A 20,413-nucleotide genomic window follows, 5' to 3' on the forward strand; every position below is an offset into this window, starting at 1 on the left:
TAAGAGGATGTAAAAACACAAGTATTGTAGAAGTAGAGAAAATAAGTTTAGTATTTGTCATGTTATATTTACTAGCAGCAGATATGTAATACATTTAGAATATGAGTTTGGAGCTTGGACAAGCTCTGGGCAATGGTATTGATTTAAAATTCACCTTATAAATGGTATCTGAAACTACTAGCCTGCATGAGGCCATCTGAAGTCAATGGACAAGATGTGAAAAGGGCCAAAGAAAAAAAACTGTAAAGAAAGCTTTTCAAGGAATTGACAAAGGAAGGCAAGCCTGTAAAGGAGCCAATTAGAGGAGACAAGTACCACATTAATTTACCTATCTCTTCTGCACTAGCCCATGAAATCCATGGGGCAGGAGTTTTATTTTTATTCATCTTTGCAAATACAGGACTTAACATAGTATCTGACATCTACTTGATGTTTATTAAATATTTGTTGAACAAAGTAAATTATGTTTCTATATATGATGTTTTCTAAACACCTAATCAAAGTGCCTAGGGGGTCTAATTACAATACCCTTTCACACAAAAAATTGAGTTTGATTCAACTCAAAGGTTCAATGCAAACCTCATTATTATTTTTCATCATCATAGGTGGAAACACTTGACAAAAAGTTATCCATCTATGAAGAGTCTGCTCACGTATAAGTGACAACTGATTTGATGAATAATGAATGGGAAAGAAGCACATGAAGGGAAAAGAGAATACATCTGACAGCATTTTTCTCTAGAGGAAAAATGAAATGGCAATTTCCAACCTTTTTTTTAAAAAAAAAAAAAAAACCAGAATGTCTCTTTAAATGTGACCTGGAATACATGGTGAGATTTTTCTAAGGACTGATGTTAAGGGAAACTCTTCTGAAATTATAAAAAAAAAAAAAAAACAGGAATGGTTTATTTATTTTTATAACAGGTAAAGTAGTATTAATTTTTTTATAACTTAAGTTTACATTCATATTTTCTGAAAATGTCTTGGTTTCTACTGATATCAATAAATATCTCAACATTCTACATTTGATGATAAACAAAACTACTCTATTAAAATTGTTTTGAAATCACACAGTTAATTCCTGACTAATCCCTACTCTAGTGAGTTTTCTAATCTTTACTGAGGAGTAAAAGAAAAACAAATGGTTTAAGCCTAATGACATGCATATCTAAAAGAATGTGAACCAAAGATGTAGGATAAAGGCAAACTATAATAACGATTCTTGTCTAAGTGGGGACACAGAGAAAAGAGCTAAAATCTGGCACCATTGTGTTAGTTGCATTATTTTTTATAATTTAATGGTGGAAGAAGAGAGCACAATTATGTAGTAAAGGGAAGAATGTAAATCTTGAGACCTTAATCCTATTCCTTTTCTGCTATTCTGAGTTTGAGTTTCCTTGCAAAAAAATTAGGGTGTTTGTGCTCTCTACTGTTCATTGTAGTTTGAATATTTTATGATTCTATCAAGTTTTTTATTTATAAAATTAATTCTGTTGTGTTCTTTCTGCATAACAAATTAAGAAACTATATTTTATTCAGATTGCACTAAATACAACTCCTCTTTTTGGTGTTGGGAAGAAACCTCAAGCTTTATTGGCTGGAAGTTCTCCTCAGCAGTCTGGTCTTCTGCAACTGGATGCCTGAATACAACTCCTATGCTGAATGTTTAGAAATGGAAGTTGTTAATTAAAAACAAAATACTGGGGAATGCTACCTTTCCATTGTCTTAGTTATCCATGGATAAATTAACATATTTTTAATATTTATTTACAATGTATGTAAATACATTGTATTTACATTTAAATACAGGTTTTCCAAACAGAAAAAGATGATTACAAGACATATTAGTTGTCTCCCATTTCTGACAGAAAGGACATCACATAGACTCAGAGTTTACTTTCCTCACTCAGTGCTGACAGCCCTTTCTTTAGTTTGCAGTATTGGTATTTTGATGGACAGCAGAAACACAGCTGATTTTCTTCCTTTTTTTTTTTTTTTTTTTTTAATGAAAAGGCAGTTTCAGGGATTTTACTCTGTATACTGTTAAGGCTGAACCCTTAGCCTTTTTCTTATTGAGTAGAAATAAGAAAAAAAAAAGAATGATGATAATTGTAATAATAGTTAATAATCTTTCTTTTTCAGGAAAACTGTGTATTAATGTTACATGAATCTTATTTGGTAAAAAATGAAGAAAAGTAAGGGCAATGGTCAAATATAACAGTACCTCGGTAATTGATGATTTCTGTCCCAAGCACCGGAGTCATCTCCAGGACTGTGATAAAGGCTTTGTCCATAGATGTCAGAGGAAAAGGAGACATACGGTGTCTTCTGGCCACCTTGGTGATATCGACAGCACTGTGACCTGAACAGTAAGATAATTAACTAAGAATATGATACTGTAACACTGATTAAAAAGTGGCAATGACTTACAATATCACAACTCCCAATTTCAAATGTCCCCAAATGAAGATTAGCAGGTGAGAAACTGTTTCTCTTGCCTGCAAAATATAGGGAACATTAAATCAAGTTAGCAGTGTTATATCATGTGTCAAAACTTAGCAAAATTCAATGATGACATTGACTAATCCTTTTTGAGCTCTTTCTATGTGTCAAGGCAGTATACTAAATTAACTCATTAATCCTCCCAACAACCTTATGGTGAGGCACCATAATTACCCTTATTTATAGGTGAGGAAAGAGAAGCTTAGAGAAATTATGTATCATTTCCTAAATCACAGAGCTAGTAACAGAAGAGCTAAGATTCAAAACTAGGTAATTTTGGCTTCAGAGTTCATGTACTCAACTACTACACAAAATTTTGAATACTTAATGCACTAGTTAGTAAAATGAAGTCCCCAAACTTCAATTTATTTAGGATACCATAGGAAATTTTCTCTCCTCTGAAAAAAGTTATGAAGAAATATTATTATTTAGCTATTGACTCCACAGGTAACCATATTTAGTCCCAAAGCATTCATATAATCCATACATTAAAACTACTAATTTTATATCTCCAATCTCAACCTCTACCCTCAATTCTACATTTTTATATCATCCAACATGCATTTGGATGTGCAACCAGCAACTCAAACCTAAAATGTCCCAAAACAAACTCTTAATTCCCCATCCTCCTATTCTACCCATACAATGACTTATTCTCTTGCAGTTCCCATTTCAGTAAATAGCAACTCCATTCTTCCAGTTATTAAGCCAGAACCTTGCAAGATACTTGATTCTTATATATTTAAACTATCTTTAAAATATATCTGGAATCTGATAATTATTCACCACTTCGATGACTACTATAATAGTTGAGACCATCACTGATTTCCTGGGAAACTGAATAGCATCCTAACTGGTCTCTCTGCTTCTATCCTTGTCATACTACAATTTATTCTCCACACAGCAGTTACAATGATTCTTTGAATCACTGGATTGTGCTAATCTCTGCTCATAGCTCTCTAATGACTTTCCATGTCCCTTACAATAAAATCTCTGCTATGGCCTATAAGCTCAAAATATTATGGCTCCCATTGTCCTCCTAACATTCCCTCTTTGTTTACTGTGCTTTACTCATACTGGTTCCTTTTTTTTACTTGATCATGCCAAATTCATCTCTCCTCAGGGTCTTTGTACTTTCTGTTTCCTCTGCTTGAACCATTCTTCCCCAGATAGTCTCTCATTTCCCCATCTATACATCACTTCTTTCAGGTCTCTGTTCAAATATCACTTCATCAGAGAGAAATTTGTTGAGCACTCTCTATGGAATAATACCCACCATCACTCTTTATTTCCCTTACCCTACTTTTCTTTTCTTCATAGCTATATACATACCCATGTACATACATAATATGGATATTCATAACCAATATATAAAATATATAAATATAAATATGTATATTGATATTTGTTTATAGTCTTCCTCTTCTCAATAGAACATAAAGTTCCATGAGAGCAGCGACTTTGTCTTGTTTACTGTTTTTGTCCGCAGTACTTAGAACACCATCTGGCACATATTAGCAAACAAAAAATAGTATTTGTTGAATTAATAAATGCATAATTTAATGACAAGAAGGAACTTCTTGGAGTATTATATCTTCATATATAAATAACTGGACCTTTTCCTTGGAGCCATATAAGCCTACATCCCAAAGAGTTAACAAAAAGTAGTAACTGCAAATACTGCTGCTTAGCTCTCCTACCTGCTATCCACAATCCCCTTCATAAGCAGCTAGGAGTGGCCGTATGATATAATTCTGGCCAATCAGGGGTAGGAATAAGTCCCTGGGGCAGGCTTCCTCTTACAAATAAAAAGATGAAGATATGAAGCTTTAAGAGAAAAAAGCTTTTGCCCATCTACCGTTTTTTCTACCTGGAACATGGCTGGAACTGGGAGCTGGGCTGACACTGGGGACTGGAAGGTGCTGTAGCCACTTCTGAACTACGAAGATGCAAGCCCATGCAGTAAGTATAGAAAGGTGAAAAGAAAAAAGAATCCAAGTCCCTGATAACAATGTAGAGCTGCTGCAAAAACCCTAGACTGGGCCGGGCGCAGTGGCTCAAGCCTGTAATCCCAGCACTTTGGGAGGCCGAGACGGGCGGATCACGAGGTCAGGAGATCGAAACCATCCTGGCTAATGCGGTGAAACCCCGTCTCTACTAAAAAATACAAAAAAACTAGCTGCGCGAGGTGGCGGGCGCCTGTAGTCCCAACTACTCGGGAGGCTGAGGCAGGAGAATGGCGTGAACCCGGGAGGCGGAGCTTGCAGTGAGCTGAGATCCCGCCACTGCACTCCAGCCTGGGCGACAGAGCGAGACTCCGTCTCAAACAACAACAACAACAACAGCAAAAACACCCTAGACTGCGTGGCTCCAGACTTAGATATGTGAAATACATAAGCTCCCATCTCTTTAAACCGCTTTATAATGATTATATGTATCCTTCATAAGATTGTGAGTTTCTTGTCATTGCAACTTATTAAATTTAGCACTCCTACTCCAATCCTAGGGGCTGCTCCAGACATGTTCAATGAATTGACTTAAAGGCACTACCCCAAAGGGTTTTCATTCTAAGACTAATGACATTGTCATAGGCACCTAAGAAAAATATATACAAAGTTGCTTATACTATTAATATGTGATTTCTTCTCATGGTCAATCAAAATTGCAAAATTTTCAAAGTTTGAAAAACCTTAGAGATTATTTAGTGCTACATAGAATTTTCTATTCAAATTGTGGGTGAACACTTCAAAAAGGATTATGTAATTCACCAATCACTGACAATTGAAATATAAATTTATTTGTAACTCATTTTCATTGAGGTCTTGACCTACTCATTAAAATTTAAAAAAAATCATTGTCAAGGCAGAATGATAGAGATTGCTGCTTCTGCTTTTTATTCAGCTTTATAGGTCTCAGATTAGATCTTTTTTTTTGTGATAGGCTGCACTGTATGGTGCAAATTGGATATAATCTTACAAAAGTTGTCTTTTAAAAATATGTTTAGTTTCTGAGAAGAAAATTCTGCTTCTTAGTTATATAGGTTTTATCTGTTGAATATGCTTTGTAATAGGCATTTTCTTATTAAACAGCAAGTCTGATGATACACATATCCATTCAACAAATATTGACTGAGTGCACTTCATGAACCAGGAACAGTTAGGGACTTGGGATACTGAGAGTAAAATATACCCTGCCATGAAGAATATATAACAGCCCAGCAGAAAGGAAAGAAAAACAAAGAGAAAGAGACCAAGAAAGAGAAAGAGAAAAAGGAAGGAAGGAAGCAAGAAAGGAAGGAAGGAATAAAGAGAGGGTAGTAAACCACCTGATGGTTCTGTAAGTTTTATTTTTTTACTTTATTTTATTTATGTTCCAGGATACATGTGCAGGATGTGCAGGTTTGTTACACAGGTAAACCTGTGCCATGGTGGTTTGCTGCACAGATCAATCCATCACCTAGGTATTAGGCCCAGCTATTCTTTCTGATGCTCTCCTTCCCTGCAACCCCAACAGGACCCAGTGTGTGTTGTTGCCCCGCCATGTGCCCATGTGTCCTCATTATTCAACTCCCACTTTAAGTGAGAACATGCAGTGTTTGGTTTTCTGTTCCTGTGTTAGTTTACTGAGGATAATGGCTTCCAGCTCCCTCCCTGTCCCTGCAAAGCACATGATCTCATTCCTTTTTATGGCTGCATAGCATTGCATGGTGTATAGGTACCACATTTTCTTTATCCAGTCTATCATTGATAGGTGTTTGGGTTGATTCCACGTCTTTGCTATTGTGAATAAGTGCTGCAATGAGCATACACATGCATGTATCTTTATAAAGGAATGATTTATATTCCTTTGGGTATATACCCAGTGATGGGATTGCTGGATCAAAAGGTATTTCTGGTTCTAGGTCTTTGAGGAATCACCACACTGTCTTCCACAATGGTTGAACTACCAACAGTGTAAAAGAGTTCCCATTTCTCCACACCTTGCCAGCATCTGTTGTTTCTTGACTTTTTAATAACTGCCATTCTGACTGCATGAGATGGTATCTCATTGTGTTTTTGATTTGCTTTTCTCTAATGATCAGTGATGTTGAGCTTTTTTCCACAGGTTTGTTGGCTGCATGTATATCTTCTTTTGAGAAGTGTCTGTTCATATTCTTTGCTCACTTTTAAATGGGGTTATTTTTTTCTTGTAGTTTCTGGATATTACACCTTTGTCTGATGGATAGACTGCAATAATTTTCTCCCATTCTGTAGTTTGTCTCTTCACTCTGATGACAGTTTCTTTTGCTGCACAGAAGCTCTTTAATTAGATCCCATTTGTCAATTTTTGCTTTTGTTGCAATTGCTTTTGACGTTTTTGTCACGAAATCTTTGTCCGTGTCTATGTCCTGAATGGTATTGCCTAGATTTTCTTCTAGGGTTTTCATAGTTTTGGGTTTTACATTTAAATCTTTAATCCATCTCGAGTTAACTTTTGTACAAGGTGTAAGGAAAGGGTCTAGTTTCAATTTTCTGCATACAGCTAGCCAGTTCTCCCAGCATCATTTATTAAATAGCAAATCCTTTCCCCATTGCTTTTGTCAGGTTTGTTGAAGATCACATGGCTGTAGATGTGCAGTCTTAGTTTTGAGTTCTATATTCTGCTCCACTGTCTATGTGTTTGTTTTTGTACTAATACCATGCTATTTCAGTTACTATAGCCTTGTAGTTGAGTTTGAAGTCAGATACATGATGCCTTCAGTTTTGTTCTTTTTGCTTAGGATTGTCTTCGTTATACAGGCTCTTTTTTGGTTCCATATGAACTTTAAAGGAGTTTTTTCTAATTCTGTGAAGAATGTCAAGGGTAGTTTAATGGGAATAGCATTGAATCTATAAATTACTCTGGGCAGTATGGCCATTTTCATGATATTGATTCTTCCCATCCATGAGTGTGGAATGTTTTTCCATTTGCTTGTGTGCTCTCTGATTTCTTTGAGCAGCAGTTTGTAGTTTTCCTTGAAGAGGTCCTTCACTTCCCTTGTTAGCTGTATTCCTAGGTATTTTATTCTCTTTGTAGCAATTGCGAAAGGGAATTCATTCATGATTTGGCTTTCTGCTTGTCTACTGCTGGTGTATAGAAATGCTTGTGATTTTTGCACATTGATTTTGTACTTTGCTGAAGGTGCTTATCAGCTTAAGAAGCTTTGGGGCTGAGATGATGGGGTTTTCAGATATAGCAGTATGTCATCTGCAAACAGAGATAGCTTGACTTCCTCTCTTCCTATCTGAATACCCTTTATTTCTTTCTCTTGCCTGACTGCCCTGGCCAGAACTTCCAATTCTATGTTGAATAGGAGTGGTGAGAGAAGGCATCCTTGTCTTGAGCTGATTTTCAAGGGGAATGCTTTGAGCTTTTTCCCATTCAGTATGATATTGGCTGTGGGTTTGTCATAAATGGCTCTTATATTTTGAGGTATGTTCCATCAAAACCTAGTTTATTGAAAGTTTTTAACATTAAGGGAATTTTAATTTTATCGAAGGCCTTTTCTGCATCTATTGAGATAATCACGTGGTTTTTGTCTTTAGTTCTGTTTAGGTGATAAATCACGTTTATTGATTTGCATACGTTGAACCAGTTTTGCCTCTTGGGGATGAAGCTGTCTTGATCATGGTGGATAAGTTTTTTGATGTGCTGCTGGATTCAGGTTGTCAGTATTTTATTGAGGATTTTTGCATCGATGTTCATCAGGGACATTGGCTTGAAGTTTTCTTTTTTCGTTGTATCCCTGCCAGGTTTTGACATCAGGATGATGCTGGCCTCATAAAATGAGTCAGGGAGGAGTCCCTCCTTTTCAGTTGTTTGGAATAGTTTCAGAAGAAATGGTACCAGCTCCTCTTTGTACCTCTGGTAGAATTCGGCTGTGAATCCATCTGGTCCTGGGCTTTTTTTGGTTGGTAGGCTATTAATTACTGCCTCACTTTCAGAACTTGTTATTGTCTATTCAGAAATTCAACTTCTTCCTGGTTCAGTCTTGGGAGCGTATGTGTGTCCAGGAATTTATCCATTTCTTCTAGATTTTCTAGTTTATTTGCACAGATATTCTCTGATGGTTGTTCATATTTCTGTGGGGTCAGTGGTGATATCCCCTTTATAATTTTTTATTGTGTCTATTTGATTCTTCTCTCTTTCCTTATTAGTCTAGCTAGTGGTCTACTTTATTAATTTTTTTTCATAAAAACAGCTCCTAGATTCACTGATTTTTTTTTTAAAGGTTTTTTTCGTTTCTATGTCTTTCAGTTCTGCTCTGATCTTGGTTAGTTCTTGTCTTCTGCTAGCTTTGGCCTTTTTTTTGCTCTTGATTCTCTAGTTCTTTTAGTTTTGATATTAGGATGTCAATTTGAGATCTTTTAACTTTCTGATGTGGGTGTTTAGTGCTATAACTTTCCCTCTTTAACACTGCTTTGGCTGTGTCCCAGAGATTCTGGCACAATGTCTCTTTATTCTCATTGGTTTCAAAGAACTTCTTGATTTCTGCCTTGGTTTTGTTATTTACCCAGGAGTCATTCAGGGGCAAGTTGTTTAATTTCCATGTAGTTGTGTGGTTTTGAGTGAGTTTCTCAACCTTGAGTTCTAATTTTATTGCACTGTGGTCTGAGAAACTGTTTCTTACGATTTCAGTTGTTTGGCATTTGCTAGGAGTGTTTTACTTCCAACTATGCAATCTTTTTAGGAGTAAGTGCCATGTGGCACAAAGAAGAATATATATTCTGTTGTTTTTGGGTGGAGAGTTCTGTAGGTATCTGTCAGGTCCACTTGATCCAGAGTTGAGTTTGGGTCCTGAATATCTTTGTTAATTTTCTGTCTCAGTGATCTAATATTGACAGTGCAGTGCTAAAGCCTCCCACTATTATTGTGTGGGAGTCTAAGTCTCTTTGTAGGTCTCTAAGAACTTGTTTTATGAATCTGCATCCTCCTGTATATTTAGGATAGTTAGCACTTCTTGTTGAATTGAGTCCTTTACCATTATGTAATGCACTTGTCTTTTTTGATCTTTCTTTTTGGTTTAATGTCTGTTTTGTAAGACTTTAACACTATGATTGTTAGAAAAACAAACACTAAGATTGTTAGAGAAAACCCCTGGTTTTCTCTGCTTTCTATTTGCTTGGTAAATTTTCCTCCATCCCTTTATTTTGAGCCTATGTGTGTCTTTGCACATGAGATGGGTCTCTTGAATACAGCACACTGATGGGTCTTGACTCTTTATCCAGCTTGCCATTCTATGTCTTTCAATTGGGGGCATTTAGCTCATTTACATTTAAGGTTAATATATGTATGAATTTGATCCTGTCATCATGATGCTAGCTGGTTATTTTGCAGACTTGCTGATGTAGTTGCTTCGAAATGTCATTGGTCTGTGTACTTTAGTGTGTGTTTGTAGTGGCTGGTATTGGTTTTTTCTTTCCATATTTAGTGCTTCTCTCAGGAGCTCTTGCAAGACAGGCCTGGTGGTGACAAATTCTCTCAGCATTTGCTTTTCTGAAAAGGATTTTATTTCTCCTTCACTTTACGAAGTTTAGTTTGGCTGGTTATGAAATTCTGAGTTGGAAATTCTTTTCTTTAAGAATACTGAATATTGGCCCCCAATCTCTTCTGGCTTGTAGGGTTTCTGCTGAGAGGTCCACTGTTAGTCTGATGGGCTTCCCTTTATAGGTGACCTGGCCTTTTTCTCTGGCTGCCCTTAATACTTTTCCTTCATTTTTGCTTTGGAGAATCTGATGATTACGTGTCTTGGGATGATCTTTCTTCTCATGGAGTATCTTACTGTGGTTCTCTGGATTTCCTGAATTTGAATGTTGGCCTACCTTGCTAGGTTGGAGAAGTTCTGGATGATATCCTGATGTACGTTTTCCAACTTTGTTCCATTCTTCCATCTTTCAGGTACCCCAATCAGTTGTAGGTTTGGCCTTTTTACATAATCCCATAGTTCTCAGAGGTTTTGTTCATTCCTTTTCATTCTTTATTCTCTAATCTTGTCTGCCTGTCTTATTTCAGCAAGATAGTCTTCAAGCTCTGAAATTCTTTCCTTTCCTTGGTCTATCCAGCTATTGATACTGATAGTTGTATTATGAAGTTCTTGTGTTGTGTTTCACAGCTCCATCAGGTCATTTATTATCCTCTCTAAAATGGCAGACTGGAGCTGCAGTGATGGCAGCCATCTCTTCCTGCAGGGGCTCAGTTGTCTTAGGCAGCAGGCAGTTGCAGTGATGGCAGCCGCTCCTCCCACTGGGAGCTCAGTCATCTTTGGCAGCAGGCAGCTGCAGCGATGGCAGCCGCCCCTTCCCCTAGGAACTTGGTAGTCTTAGGCAGTCTCCAGTTGAACAGCTGCCAAGAATCTGCATAGTTCTGTGCTTGGGAACCAAGGCCCAGGTGGTGTGGGCTTATGAGGGGATCTCCTGATCTGTGGGTTGCACAGATCCATGGAAAAACCATGGTTCCCCAGGTGGGGTAGCACACTCACTACCTCCCTTGGCTGGGAGTGGCAGTTCCCCTTCCCCTGTGTGGATGCTGGGTTGGCTGTCACTCCACTCTACTTTTCCTCACTCACCATGGGTTGCACCAACTGCCTAGTCAGTCCCAGTGAGAGAACCTGGATACCTCAGTTGCTGGTGTAGGATTTACTCGCTGTTTTCATTCTTCTACGTGGGAGCCTCCAACTGTAGCTGTTTTTAGTTGGCCATCTTGGCCCCTCCTTTTCTTTTTTTTTTCTTCTTGTTTGGAAATTGCAGCATGGTTATCTACTGGCAGGAATAATCTCTTCCATCTCTAAAGTAATGTTATACCTTGTTTATATTTGTCTTCTGGTATCTATCACTCTCCATCTTATGCTATAGATATTTAAATATTTGCCTTACCTCTGCTAGTAGATGGTAAACTCATTGAAGGCAGAGCCTATGTCTTATTAATCTTTGTATTCTCTGCCACTTTTAGAACAGTGCCTTCCTTACACTCATAGTAGATACTCAGTAAATACTTTGAGTATTTAATGAATGGCAAATCTTTTAAACAAAGTCCAAAGTTGGGAAGCAAAAAGTAAAGCAGTGCTTTCTGCTGTCGTTTTACTTCTCTAAGCCACTGAATATTTATAAAGTCTTTGTCACAAAGTGATTACCTCACTGGAAAAATAATTTGTACTTTTTTCTTTATAGACCTATAGTATAAACATTTTATTTAAAGTTTATTTTTAATTGGCAACAATTTTATATATGCATGGTGTATACCATGATGTTTTGAGATATGTATACATTGTGGAATAACTTAATTGAAGAAATTAACATACTTTGGTGCTATTGGATTAATACTGGTCCTTGGTTAAACTACTTGCATGTTAACACAGGGGCCTTTGGATATATAACAAATTAACTAAAAGGAATGTCTCAAAGGAGGAGTGTTGTAATTCTCTGGCACATCAGCAGGTAGGGTTGTGTGTGCATGCATGTGTGTGCATGCGTGCATTTGTTTCCCACAAATATTAATCGAGCACTATTTTATGTGCCATGAGGCTTTTCCCACTCAAGACTCACCCCAAATTATACAGTACCTAGCTACTTTACCAATAAAAAACCTACTTCAGTCGGGTGTGGTGACTCACACCTGTAATCCCAGCTCTTTGGGAGGCTGTGGGGGGTGGATCATGAGGTCAAGAGATCGAGACTATCCTGGCCAACACGGTAAAACCCTGCTTCTACCAAAAATACAAAAATTAGCTGGGCATGGTGGCGCATGCCTGTAGTCCCAGCTACTCGGGAGGCTGAGGCAGGAGAATTGCTTGAACCCAGGAGGCGGAGGTTGCAGTGAGCTGAGATCATGCCACTGCACTCCAGCCTGGCAACAGAGCAAGACTCTGTCTAAAAAAAAAAAAAAAAAAAAGTTGTCACGGACTTCTCTTATTTTGTAAATTACAAACCCAAAGCACTTCTTACTGTCTTGGGCCATTAGAAAACATCCTGGCTAACATGGTGAAACCCTGTCTCTACTAAAAATACAAAAAAATTAGCCGGGTATGGTGGTAGGCGCCTGTAGGTCCCAGCTACTCGGGAGGCTGAGGCAGGAGAATGGTGTGAACCCGGGAGGTGGAGCTTGCAATGAGCCAAGATGGCGCCACTGTACTCCAGACTGGGTGACAGAGCAAGACTCCGTCTCAAAAAAAAAAAAAAAGAAAGAAAACTTAATCAGCAGGAAAAAGGACCAAAAAATGTTGTTTCTCTTGTTGATTGTGACTGTAGAACAGCAGTTTGATAGAAGAGAAAAAGAAATTGAGAAAAAAATATGCACCTTTTCCTCTTGAAGGACCCCGTGAGTTATCACCTAGCAGCCAGTGGCCCATAAAATCCATTTAGGCGGAAATAGGAAAGGAAGGAATGAAACATTTTTAAAAAGGTAAGAAGGTTATAATGAAAAATAGATTTTATTTTTGAATAGAAAAAATAGTTTCCTATAAAGCAAAACTATTTCATGGCCACAAATATATTCTGATAGCTACCTTACAAATGATTACTAATGGTCACAAATAATCTGCAAGGACATTAGCTTTATTAAACTCATATGTGTTACAATACATGTGAAAATACATGTCCCACCGAGAAGATCATAGCATTCAAGGGAATACTCACTTTAACTTACAATAGTAAAATTACCTAGCGATATCACTGTTACTGTTAATTTGCAGGTAGACTAGCTTGTTTGGTAAAAATAAACTACAAGGTACTTTAGGATATAGGATTTTTATTTGAGAGTTGGGGCAGAGGTAGGGGAGGGAGTCTAGACATCTTCCCCACTATAGCTGTCTGAACTGAGCTAAGTGGCTAAGAGTGACAGACTGAATTATTATAAAATCTAAACTGACAGCATTCCTCTGCAATGGGTTTACTTTTTTAAAGTACATTTGTAGGATTAAAGGTATTCTAAAGTGGGCACAAATTGATGCTACAGGTTTCTCTAATGAGCCTACAGTTCCCTCTAATGAGCCTACAGTTCCATAAGTACAACTTAACTTGTCTCTTATATTTTCTAGTTTAGTCCAGAGATGAGGTTGACTACGTTTTAGTTCAGAATTTTTGCAGGAAAGTAATAAAAATGTAACTGAGATTTCCTATCTTCCATGATGCAGTTATAATCACTGAAAAGACTATATAAGAACTCAGCACAAAATGAATAGGGGTTCACTCAGGATTGTCATCATCAAAGACACGGTTAAATACTAATGACACTATCTATGATGCAGAAAGTCTCCAAAGGGTCACACAAAGTACAAATGGATTCCTTTCTACTGAGCAGAGTAACAATATGGATCTTTGTTATATAGCAGTAACCTTTTTTTGTGGCGTGGTCATCTTGAAATGGAGCTATTTATACCAATGAAATTATTTTTCTCAGTTAAAGTGCATCTTCTTAAACCAGTCAGTTCTTAATATATGATGTTTCATCTTGGTTTTGAGACAGAGTCTGGCTTTGTTGCTCAGACTGGAGTGCAGTTGCGTGATCATGGCTCACTGCAACTTTGACCTGCTGGCTCAAATGATCCTCCTGTCTCACCCTATGGAGTAGCTGGGACCACAGGTGCATACCACCATACCTGGCTAATTTTTTGATGTTTTTGCACAGATCGGGTCTCCCTATGTTGCTCAGGCTGGTCTCAAACCCCCGGCCTCCCAAAGTGTTAAGATTACAGGCGTGAGCTACCATGCCCGGCCTTCCCTGAAAATCAATTTTTAAAATGAAAAGTAAATGGGCCAGGTGCAATGGCTCATGCCTGTAATCCTAACACTTTGGGAGGCTGAGACAGGTGGACTGCCTGAACTCAGGAGTTCGAGACCACTCTGGGCAACATGGTGAAACCGCATCACTATTGTATTAAAATACAAAAAATTAGCCATGCATGGTGTCAGGAGCCTGTAGTCCCAGCTACTCGAAAGGCTGAGGCACGAGAATTCCTTGGATCTGGGATGCAGAGGTTGCAGTGAGTTGAGATTGCACCACTGCACTCCAGCCTGGGCAACAGAACGAAACTCTGTCTCAAAAAAAAAAAAAGAAAAAAAAGTAAATGAGGAAAAGATGCCTTTGATCATAGGAGAGAACATAGCAGAAACAAAATGTTCTAATATTCATGCAGGTTCTTCTTGATTAAATTGAGAACCTCAAGAAACTTCATTTTTCAAAACAACCAGTAGAAAAGCTCCTTAAACTACCTCAAGTAGAAATCATTATTCATTCTTTGGATATACTGCAAATATCAGGAGACTTGTTCTGTTCCTATTAATATTACTACCTCTATTTCACATAGTATTTGCAGCGTGAATTCCTCGTATTTCTATTTCCTGGCTCTTTCTGAAGAGCAAATAAGATAATGAATAGCTTTCCTAGGAAACTTAAAGAGGAAAGATAGATGACAGTAATATGGTCAGCTTAAATAGTTAGGTCCCTTGGTAATTCAAAGAATGTGTGGTTCAGATATACAAAGCATTTAGACTTTCATATAAGTCTCTCCAGTTAGGAGAAAGTGATTCCAAAGCTCTAGGGAAACACTGGCAATGGTAGAGTTTGTAGACTCAGGACTACATGGCACTTTGTACATCTGAAAATAATTTTCATATTGTCTTCAATCTAATAGTTTTATACCTTTTTCTACTTGCTTATTCAAGACAATGAGCCTCACAGCATTTCTGACAAAACCAAAAAGGCATAGCTGAAAGAATTATTATTTACTAGGGCTGAATAAAAAATATGGAAGTTCTCCTGAGATTTCTGTACATAAAGATGATAAAATAGGCATTGCTGTCACAAAATGTTAGCTTTATAATTTATATCAATAGTTGATTATCACTCACAGGATAAAATTTCAATTCCTTAGAATAGTATATAAAACCCTTCTTTGCTTTATTTTTAGCCCCATCTCTCATTATTCCATCACTCAGAAAGTTGATAATATTGAAGATATCAGAATACACTGTACTATTTCATAGTTTTCTGCTATAGCATATGATGCTCTTTCTGCCTAAAATACTTTTTCCCTCATCCTTTTATTGTCCTGGGAAATTACAACTCTTTCTTCACAACTTTTTTCAGTAAAAAATGTGCTCAAATAATGATAGGAACACGTCAAAAGATCTTGGAACAAGGCTGAGGAGCTCCCTTTGGCTAATCTGATATAAATTTATCATCAAAATAAATCATAATAGTAGCAGATTTTAATGTATTTAATAAAATAAAATAAGAATTTATGAATATATATTAAATATAAAAATGATTTAAATAAATTCTTCCTTTAAAAAAAATCGAGACATTAAGTCTCGGTCACAGCTGAGTCAAGGGAGAAGCAAACCCAGATTTCAGGGTTGGGTCTCTATTAATATGTAATATCTATGAGGTATCCAAGTCCAGAAACCAACTTGCCAGTTCTGTACAGGATTCCATATGTAGATCAAATCTGGGGTTTCTAAAGTTAAGGATTCAGGCCTTGAAAATGAATTAGATCTACCTGAGCTTATTTTAAAAAGAAAGAGAGGAAGGGAGAGAGAGACACAGACACAGACACACACACACACACATACACAGAGATGCACAGAGAGATAGAGAGACAGAGAAAGAGAGAGACAGAGAGAGATGGACAGAGACAGAGAGAGAGAGACAGAAACAGAGACATTGAGACAGAGAGAGGGACAGAGAGAGACACACACAGAGAGGGAAAGACAAACACAGAGAGAGACAGACACACAGAGAGAGACAGAGACAGAAAGACGGAGAGAGACAGAGACAAAGAGAGACAGACAGAGAGGGAGATGGAGAGAGACAGACAGACAGAGAGGGGCTTAGGCCTCATAGCGAAAAGCTGAAACAACTTCTGGGATGTTTTTCAAAGAGCCAGTTGTTCCACAAGGGGCTGTGGGTAGTTGTGGAAATTGAGAGAAGTGTTTAAAGATACATATTTGAGACAGAACGGACAGGGCTTGGTCATGGGTCCTTTAGGACATGGGGAAATACAGATTGGGAAAACCCTCCCAGAATCCTAGGTGAACAGTGGTACGATTTATTGAGACAGTAAGTCTGGGTCACAGGCGAGTCAAGGGAGAAGCAAACCCAGATTTTAGGGTTGGGTCTTTATTAATATGTAATATCTATTGAGCATCCAAGTCCAGAAATCAACTCACCAGTTCTATACAGGATTCTGTATGGAGATGAAATCTGTGGTTTCTAAAGTTAAGAATTGAGGCCTTGGAAATGGATTAGATCTACCTGAGTTTATTTTAAAAAGAAAGAGAGGGAGGGAGAGAGAGACAGACAGAGAAAAAGACAGAGGGAGAGACACACAGAGAGAGAGACACACCGACAGAGAGACAGAGACGAGAGAGACAGAGAGAAAGAGAGAAAGACAGAGAGAGAGACACACATACACAGAGAGAGAGAGACAGGAGGAGGAGGAGGAAGGGGGTACTCAAGAAATAACTACACATATTTTATAATGCTTTTGATGCCATAAACGGCTGGGGTATGCTTTTAAAACAACAACAGCAGCAGCAGCAGCAGCGCTTACGGATTTCTAGAAAATAAGATGTTATGAAGTATAGTTTACATCAACCGGCTCTCACTATACCTTGAGAGATTCAGAAAAGTGCTAGTTAACAACAGAAGAAGATACCAGCCAACATGTCCTGGGGAAAATATACATCTTCCTAAAAATTGGTGAATTCTACTTCACCTCAAAAGGAATAAGAAAAAGAAAAATTACAAACAAAACAAAACAAACACGGGCCAAGGCATCGTTTCTGGAAATATTAAGTAAGCAAATTATTATTACTGTTGTTTATTTTTGTTTTTTCTTTTTTTTTTTTTTTGAGATGGAGTCTTATCTCTGTCACCCAGGCTCAAGTGCAGTGGTGCGATCTTGGCTCACTGCAACCTCTACCTCCCAGGTTCAAGCAATTCTCCTGTCTCAGCCTCCTAAGTAGCTGGGATTACAAGTATGTGCCACCATGCCTGGCTAATTTTTGTATTTTTAGTAGAGACAGGGTTTCACAATGTTGGCCAGGCTGGTTTTCAACTCCCGACCTCAGGTAATCCACCCGCCTTGGCATCCCAAAGTGCTAGGATTACAGGCATGAGCCACTGCCTCCGGCCAAATTACCATTTTTTAGAAAGTGTTTCTATTGGGGGAGGATTCATGATGGCCGAATAGGAACAGCACTGGTCTGCAGTTCCCAGCGAAATTGACACAGAAGGCGGGTGATTTCTGCATTTCCAGCTGAGGTACCCAGTTCATCTCATTGGGACTGGTTTGACAGTGGGTGCAGCCCACGGAGGGTGAGCTGAAGCAGGGCAGGGCATCGCCTCACCCGGGAAGCACAATGGGTTGGGTAATTTTCTCCCCTACCCAAGGGAAGCTGTGAGGGTCTGAGCCTGAGGATCTCCGGCACAGATACTGTGCTTGTCCCATGGTCTTCGCAACCTGCAAACCAGGAGAGCCCCTCCTGTGCCTACTCCACGAGGGCCCTGGGTTTCAAGCACAAAACTGGGCAGCCGATTGGGCAGACACTGAACTAACTGCAGGAGTTCTTTTTTTCCCATACCCTAGTGGCGCCTGGAACGCCAGCAAGACAGAACCGTTCACTCCTGTGGAAAGGGGTGCTGAAGCAAGGGAAGCAAGTGGCCTGGCTCTGTGGGTCCCACCCCCACGGGGCCCAAGAAACTGAGATCCACTGGCTTGAAATTCTCGCTGCCAGCACAGCAGCAATCTGAGATCCACCTGGGAGGTTCGAGCTTGGTGGGGGAGGGATGTATGCCATTGCTGAGGCTTGAGTAGGTAGTTTTATGGTCACAGTGTAAACAAAGCCGCTGGGAAGTCTGAATGGGGCAGAGCCCACTGCAGATCAGCAAGGCAGCTGTGGCCAGACTGCCAGATTTCTCCTCTCTGGACAGAGTGTCTATGTAAAAAAAGGCAGCAGCCCCAGTCAGGGGCTTATAGCAGACGTAAACGTCCCTGCCTGATGGCTCTGAAGAGAGCATTGGGCCTACCAGCATAGCATTCGAGCTCTGCTAAGGGTCAGACTGCCTCTTCAAGTTGATCCCTGACCCCAGTGTATACTGACTAGGAGACATCTCCCAATGGGGGCCGACAGACACTTCATACAGGAGAGCTCTGGCTGGCATCTGGCAGGTGCCCCTCTGGGTCAAAGCTTCCAGAGGAAAGAGCAGGCAGCAATCTTTGCTGCTTTGCAGCCTCCATTGGTAATACCCAGGCAAATAGGGTTGGGAGTGGACCTCCGGCAAACTCCAGCAGACTGGCAGCAGAGGGGCCTGACTGTTAGAAGGAAAAGAAACAAACAGAAAGGATTACCACGTCCACTCAAAGACCCCATCCGAAGGTCACCAACATCAAAGACCAAAGGTAGAGAAATCCACAAAGATGGGGAAAAACCAGAGCAAAAAGGCTGAAAATCCCAAAAACCAAAACACCTCTCTTTCTCCAAAGGATCACAACTCCTCGTCAGCAAGGGAACAAAACTAGACGGAGAATGAGTTTGATGAACTGACAGAAGTAGGCTTCAGAAGGTGGGTAATAACAAACTCCTCTGAGTTAAAGGAAAATGTTCTAACCCAATGAAAGGAAGTTAAGAACCTTGAAAAAAGGATAGTCGAATTGCTAACTAGAATAACCAATGTAAAGAACATAAATGACTGGATGGAGCTACAAAACACAGCACAAGAACTTTGTGAAGAAGACACAAGTATCAAAAACCAAATCAATCAAGTGGAAGAAAGCATAGCAGTGATTGAAGATCAACTTAATAAAATACAGATAGAAGACAAGATTAGAGTAAAAAGAATAAAAAGGAATGAACAAAACCTCCAAGAAATATGGGACTATGTGAAAAGACAAAATCTGTTTGATTTGTGTACCTGGAAGTGATGGGAGAATGGAACCGAGTTGGAAAAGACCCTTCAGGATATTATCCAGGAGAACTTCCCCAACCTAGCAAGACAGGCCAACATTCAAATTCAGTAAATACAGAGGACACAACAAAGATACTCGAAGAGCAACCCCAAAACACATAATCGTCAGATTCACCAAGGTTGAAATAAAGGAAAAAATGTTAAGGGCAGCCAGAGAGAAAGGTCGGGTTACTCACAAAGGGAAGCCCATCAGACTGACAGCAGATCTCTCTGCAGAAACTCTACAAGCCAGAAGAGAGTGGGCGCCAATATTTGACATTCTCAAAGAAAATAATTTTCAACCCAGAATTTCATATCCAGCCAAACTAAGCTTCATAAGCAGAGGGGAAATAAAATCATTTACAGACAAGCAAATGCTGCGGAATTTTGTCACCACCAGATCTGCCTTACAAGAGCTCCTGAAGGAAGCACTAAACATGGAAAGGAACAACCAGTATCAGCCATTGCAAAAACATACCAAATTGTAAAGACCATCGACACTATGAAGAAACTGCATCAACTAATGGGCAAAATAACCAGCTAGCATCATAATGACAGGATCAAATTCACATATAACAATATGGACCTTAAATGTAAATGGGTTAAATGCCCCAATTAAAAGACACAGACTGGCAAATTGGATAAAGAGTCAAGACCCATCAGTGTGTTGTATTCACGAGACCCATCTTATGTGCAAAGACACACATAGGCTCAAAATAAAGGGATGGAGGAAGATCTAACAAGCAAATGGAAAGAAAAAAAAAAAGCAGGAGCTGCAAGGAGTTGGTCTTAATCTCTGATAAAACAGTCTTTAAACCAACAAAGATCAAAAGAGACAAAGAAGGCCATTACATAATGGTAAAGGATCAATGCAGCAAGAAGAGCTAACTATCCTAAATATATATGCACCCAATACAGGAGCACCCAGATTCATAAAGCATGTTCTTAG

The 20,413-nt window shown here is 38.9% G+C and overlaps 1 protein-coding gene across 27 annotated transcripts in view; it reads right to left on the reverse strand.

The window, feature by feature from the left end:
• The window catches only part of LOC105472850 (gephyrin), a 737,491-nt gene that overhangs the window by 125,229 nt on the left and 591,849 nt on the right, over positions 1-20,413 (reverse strand). For all 27 annotated transcript variants that reach the window (XM_071099297.1, XM_071099293.1, XM_071099295.1 and 24 more), the window contains one exon: positions 2,225-2,362. In XM_071099297.1, the coding sequence (XP_070955398.1) occupies positions 2,225-2,362 (138 nt within the window). The remainder of the gene's footprint in view (positions 1-2,224; positions 2,363-20,413) is intronic.

Source organism: Macaca nemestrina, chromosome 7 (assembly GCF_043159975.1).
Source record: "Macaca nemestrina isolate mMacNem1 chromosome 7, mMacNem.hap1, whole genome shotgun sequence".
Taxonomy (NCBI): Eukaryota; Metazoa; Chordata; class Mammalia; order Primates; family Cercopithecidae; genus Macaca; species Macaca nemestrina.